Genomic DNA, 6,333 nt, shown 5'->3' on the forward strand with positions numbered 1-6,333 from the left:
TATTTAAGAGCATCTTGACACGCTGAATGCAGACTGCTTTTGACAGGTCTGTCCGGAAATCTTTAGGGAAGGCCTATGTTCAGCAGTTGACTTCATGTGGTTGATGATACATGGGGGTAGCGAGCATAGGTTGTACATTGGGTAGATATTATGATGCAATGCCATCCATAAATCCTAAAAGTAGCTACTGTATAATACTCTGGAAGACCCAATTGCCCTTAAATATAAGGTCATCATTTCAATCCTTTATACTAAAAATATTTCTCATACAGGTAACGTCCAATATCCTTAGATGTAACTCTAGGGATGATGACAATTACTTAATTAAAATTGTTAATCTTGAGGTGTCACTATGGATAGTATATCAAATAATTAAACAAGTGCTTATTATTTTATTTACTTATTAATCAGAATGTTCAATGAAAATCGAATTAACAGCTATAGATTTAATCCATGTTCACAGTCCCTTCAATTTGTTGAATATTTCTGAGTATGTTATTTACACTTTACAAAGGAGATGGCTGGATTTTAATTATTTGGAATCCCGCCTTCCTATCATTTATGGAGCGACTAATACCCTTTACTTCTCACAAACAACACATTTTTTTAAATGTTGTAACTATATTATTTCAAATAGGATATAATTAGCTAGGTAATTATATATAATAAAGTTTCCACTAAATCATTCTACACAAATATAAATAAAAGGCACGGTTACATTCACTGGATATTTCTAGACCAAACATATTCTGTAAGCTCTAAGCATTTGCAAGTCAGTGCTTATTGTAGAATACAGAAAGTAGTTTGGAATCTTTTGAATAGACTACCCAGGACAAGGTTATTTAGTGTGGATTTCACTTCATTTAATTCTGCACATTGTATCTTGAAATCATCACTAGTCTAGGAAATTCATAAAAACTGTGTTCATTACTAAGTCTGAGTTTTGATAATTTAATATAGTAGCTGCAAGTTTCAACATAGCTCTATGAAAATTCTAGTAAGTAGTTACGGAACTAACATTAGCTAATTTATTAGTATATTTTTAACATATTCTATAAGTATATATTACTACAATATGACAGATATTTTTAATCTCGATGGAAATTACTACTTATTCATGAGTACAATTTCTAAAATGACAATATCAGAGTGTGTTATTTAAAAAAATAAAGTTCTGAAAAGAGCCACGAAAGTAAAAACACGGCAGATTGTTTTTTTGGAGTATGACTCCAGTCATAGTGTTATTAATTATTAATCTTTACAGTACCAACATGTCTTGACTAGTTAAGGCCAACAATTATTATTTTTACATATAAATACACTTTAAATAAAAAATAGGATTAAAGTATCTCCAAATCGCAGTGCCGTATTTGAGGGAACTTTTTCTGTAAACGAAAAATAATGTTGTCATTAGTGATACTTACATAACATTCATTTTAAATAAAATAAACTTAAACTAATGGTATTGATAAATGTACCCTTAATTTTAACTCTATTCGGTCTATTTCTCCTCCTAGCATATCCACTATATTCTCTCCATGCTTGAGAAGGAATGCTTCCACATCATCAATTGTTTCAATTTTCTTCATATCCTAGAATAAAAAATATTAATAGTTATCATATAATTGCAACGTTATGATATCACATATCAAAAGGTGCCACTTGTAAAATTTGTATAACGTTATTACCTCTAGTAAGCCATTTAAATCATGTTTTTCTAAATAAGATCTTGTCAATGCTCTGCCGTCAAAGTCAACTTCAGCCTGCGTAAAAATAAAACATAAATAAAAAATCTATTCTCTACTCTGTTTCTGTTGTAATGCTCTCTTATACAGAATGTACATATACTTGTACCTCAATATTATTACACTTACCTTATATCTTATTAAATTACTTCCTATATCTATACCCTTAACGTCATGAATGGCTCGAATCATAAAGTCTCTTTCTAGTACACTGTTTATTTCATCTAACTGCTCTTGTGGTATAGATCTAGAAAGAATTAGAAATACTTGTTAAAACTAATTAAATCAAATCACAACTCATTTTTTCCTTTGAAGATAATATGGTTTATTACATAGAAATCATACATAAAAAGTAGGTACAGTCACTCACATAAGTAGCTGAACAAACTCCTTCAAATTGCCTATACATTTTTGGGTTCATGTCAATTGTTTTTTCTTCACAAAAATAATTTTCTATACCTTACTTAAATAAAAAAAAAAGTTTTGATTAAACTAAATGTGTGGCGATTTAAGTTTTAAACTTGTTTAGCTACTTTTGCGGCTGACTTTACCTACTTCAATAACATTTAATTCGTTTTAAGGCTTGGATTTTATATTTCTTCACTAGATTTCCTCACTAAATTCCCAAACTACAATCCAATCAGATCAATTGTTATCGTAAAAGTCGATACGAACTAAATACTATAGACTAAAATTAATGCTTTCTAAAACCGTATCTGCCAATCAAATCTATCGTACCTGCCGACCAAAGCGCCAACATTGCTCAGTATGATAAATGACGCGACTCCGCCTAGCAGTGTGCCGACTAGGATACTGCCGAGCGCGTCCGGTAGCGGGTTCCCGGTGTACTGCGAGATGGCCATGCATGACGCTGCCACCACTACACCCGCCACAGCCGCCGTGTCTTCCAACAGTACCACGTTTACTGACGGATCCGAGCTGCGCATCACTGGAATTTTACAATATTTAACGTTATGATTCATTTGTATTATTATAACTTTTATTTTATTAACGTTTAGTCATTATAATTTTAAACACGTATTGACGTACCATATTCATATAAGGACATATTCGCTTCTCGTGCACCTTTCCGAATAGCATTTAATGCCACCATTAAGGTGGCGCCTTCAGATACTACTGCACCGCCAAGAACGAAGTATGCCTATAAATTACAATAAAACGGGCGCGTTCTTAACAATCAATTAAAATGTAAATTGATCTTTTTCAAGTGAAAAAAAAACATCAAACACTGAATACCTAGGAAAAGCTTAATTTACTGACCCAATAAAAGTCATTCAAAGGTTGTGGATCTAATATACCAGTGACGCCGTGGTAGAACGATAATCCACTTCCGACACAAAATATGCCAACACCAGAAATCAATGAGGACACATATCTCATGTTTGTGTAACCATAAGGATGATCCGCATCTGCCATCTGAAAAATTAATTAAGTAGAGTTTGACTAACCATTTCATTAGGCTTTATATTTAGTGGGACATTCATGTTACATCATTTGAATTGTTTAACTGTATTATGTAATATATCTTTAATCAGCCATTCTAATTATTGACCTAGCAAACTAGAATATATAAATATTTTTTTTTGTTAAGCATTGCTAAATTCTTCATTTAATGTAAAAATTTACTTACTTGAACAGATTTATGAATTCCATATGCTAATATCAACTGGTTAACAGTATCAGCGAGGGAATGTATGCATTCAGAGAACAAACTATGAGATCCAGTATAAAACCAAGCACAAAGCTTAAAGAGAAAATTACATCCGTTTCTGAAAGCAGTTCGTGCATTAATCTATTTATACCAATTTATACATGTATTTCAATAAATGATGCAAAATTATCTCGCCAGAATTAAAATGCAGCAACCTCCTTCTTTATAATATTTTTTAACCTGCATTGTAATATTGTAATTAATTTGAATGTTCGCAAATATAATATAAAATCTGAATGCGAAACTTACATTCCTATAGCTGTGAGTACAACACGACCAGATCTTGTTTTAAGACCAACTGCTTCTGATTCAGTTTTTAAACGTGTGTGACTCATTTCTCTTCTATAATTACGTAATCTTCTTTTAACAGTGAAAACATCTGCAACACACATAATAACATTGTATAAAAAAATATTATGTTTTGAATAGTTCAATTTAAATGTTGCACTTAGCTTTGCCTAATTATTTTTATTAATCAATTAAGGGTACACAAGATTATGATAGTACAATTATAACTCAGCCAAATATTAGATATCTTTTGGAAAGACCTAAGTTTAACAGTGGATACTCAGTAGCTGAGGGTGATGATGATTACATGAACTATGTTCCTATTTTTTTTATTTGCAGATAAAAGCTTTAATTCTTAGGATATACATACATGCAAACACAATTATTTAAAACCACTTGGTTATCAATAATTCTCAACTGAGATGTAAGATTTTGGTACTCATAGTATGTTTTGTTTTAAAACATAGCTCATAAGAAAACATGAAAGGTTATTTAATTATGTGCCAGTAAATTTGAAGGCATGCTTGTATCCACCTACAGACTAAAGTTTAAAAATATTTATGTATGAGGTACAAGCATTATTGAAGTAAAATACATACAGAATTTGAACAGGTTTAATATATGGGGCATATCAATATACTAGATTAAATTTGCTCTTTATACTAAGTAATTGCTTTTACCTTGTTCGTATCTTCTTCTATCTAGTTCCCTTCTTAATAGTTCTTTTTCTAAAGCTTCCTTGGAACCCCACACCTAAAATCATTCTTTATTAAATATTTTAAATTCATCCTAATTATACTATACTATCTATTATTATTATTGTTTGTTATCAGACAGGCAATTTGTTTAACTGATATGCCTGTATCCTGCAATTCTAGATCCCAGTTCACTAACTTGAAAAATATTTGTCAAGCATTCTTTAACCCGTTAACATTTCCTGCTGCAACCACATCATTTGGGAGTTTGTGTGGTTTGTTATTGGTTGGGGAAGAGAATCGTTTTTTGTTATGGCCCCTGAGACAAACATGGTGCCTTGGTTAAAAAAGTTGTAAAACTATTAACAATATATATTTGTAGTACAATAAACTAGAATACCTACTTCAAATGCTTTTGCCTCAACATCTTTTCTATAATAAACAGTTATAGGAGGTTCTGCTTCATAAGGTGATCTTCTGAGCACTTTTGGCAATGTTTCTAAATCTGTTTGCTTCAACAAATACTCTGTCATTGCACGCATAGGAGTTATAAAATTGCGTTCAGTATATGAAGCCGAAAAATCTATTAGAAGCCTCTTTTTAACTGTAAAAGAATCAAATTATTATGGTAATATTATGTAATTTTACTAAAAATATTTTTTGGTTTCCATAATGGTCTCAAATTATATGCCAAGAAGTTTAGCATGAAATGAAAGGCCCTTTAACTATGATTCAACAAATCATTGTTGAAAAGGGTAAAACTATCTTAGGAATGACTAAATATTAACTATTTGGTGAGTCTAATAAATGCTGCATAAAACAGCACAATTGTACTCCAAAGTTTTAAACGAATAAATTACCCAATTTTAATATTTTTCACAAAAATTCATAACAGTATTTATGTATTCACTATAAATGGTTTTAAGATTTTGGATTTATTGATTTTAAAGGATATTTAAAATTTTCATGCTATGTCATTGAGTAGTATATGGGAATATAATTGATTTGGTTTAAAAAATGTATATGATGCTGAATACCAATATTATGCATAATAAATTACCTGGCTGTGGTGCACCTTGTTTATCTGGAGGTGGTTTGGTCTTATCTTTCTTTTCAATAGTAACTTTAGTTACCACTTTATTCATTTTAGAATCAGTCTCAGTCTTAACAATAATATCCCCTGTGGGTGATTGTTTAATAATTTTCTGAGCATCTTTATTACCATTTATAATTTCATTAGTGCTATTAGGATTACTTTTATCACTATAATAAGCAGAAGTATTGATACATCTTGAAAAACCCTTATTGTTGAATGTCCATAAACCCTCAATCCTTAACATTACAGGAGTTTCAAAACATATTGAATGAAAATACTTCAATTCACCAGAGCGCCTTCCTATTTTCCGGTATAAACACTTGGCTGCGATAGAAGGCAACATGATTGTTCGATTGTGGGAATAGCAGTAACTTGCTTGAAATGTCACTTGTCACATATAAGTTATGATTATCATTATTTTTTGTTGCATACACTATATGTTAGATGAGACAAATAGATTTAATCTAGTAGATAGTTTCAAAAAAATACACGTTATACAATGTCAGTGGAGAGTGATATCCAAATGTTATCATTTATTATAAAAAATACATACATAATTCAAAAGTTTTATCACTTTCACAGACTACTATTATAGATGCTACGCATGATCACTTTTATTGCATGTATAATATGTCTAAGTACCAAAGAATAGGCACATACTCTTTGGTCATTTGCACAGTGCACAGCAAAGAGAATATAAACACTATGTACGTGCACAGATAATTTATGAATTATAGAAGCTATCCAGGCCCAGTGTTGCCAAGAAAAGAATGGAGA

The 6,333-nt window shown here is 30.9% G+C and overlaps 1 protein-coding gene across 2 annotated transcripts; it reads right to left on the bottom strand.

Annotated features, from left to right (window-relative positions):
• Positions 1-377: 377 nt before the first annotated feature.
• On the bottom strand, positions 378-6,256 carry LOC115453937 (zinc transporter 9). Of its 2 annotated transcripts, XM_037441308.1 has the most exons (13): positions 6,169-6,256; positions 5,521-6,130; positions 4,865-5,064; positions 4,446-4,518; positions 3,727-3,856; positions 3,397-3,535; positions 3,027-3,182; positions 2,796-2,907; positions 2,484-2,694; positions 1,875-1,992; positions 1,689-1,763; positions 1,479-1,592; positions 378-1,385 (listed from the first exon to the last, which is right to left on the bottom strand). In XM_037441308.1, exons 2-13 carry the CDS (start codon positions 5,897-5,899, stop codon positions 1,341-1,343), a joined length of 1,752 nt encoding a protein of 583 aa, XP_037297205.1. In that variant the 5' UTR covers positions 5,900-6,130; positions 6,169-6,256; the 3' UTR covers positions 378-1,340. The 2 variants fall into 2 exon arrangements, with proteins under 2 accessions (XP_037297205.1, XP_037297204.1); XM_037441307.1 differs by having other exon boundaries at positions 5,521-6,241.
• Between the last annotated feature and the right edge of the window lie 77 nt (positions 6,257-6,333).

Source organism: Manduca sexta, chromosome 22 (genome assembly GCF_014839805.1).
Source record: "Manduca sexta isolate Smith_Timp_Sample1 chromosome 22, JHU_Msex_v1.0, whole genome shotgun sequence".
In the NCBI taxonomy this organism is placed as follows: Eukaryota; Metazoa; Arthropoda; class Insecta; order Lepidoptera; family Sphingidae; genus Manduca; species Manduca sexta.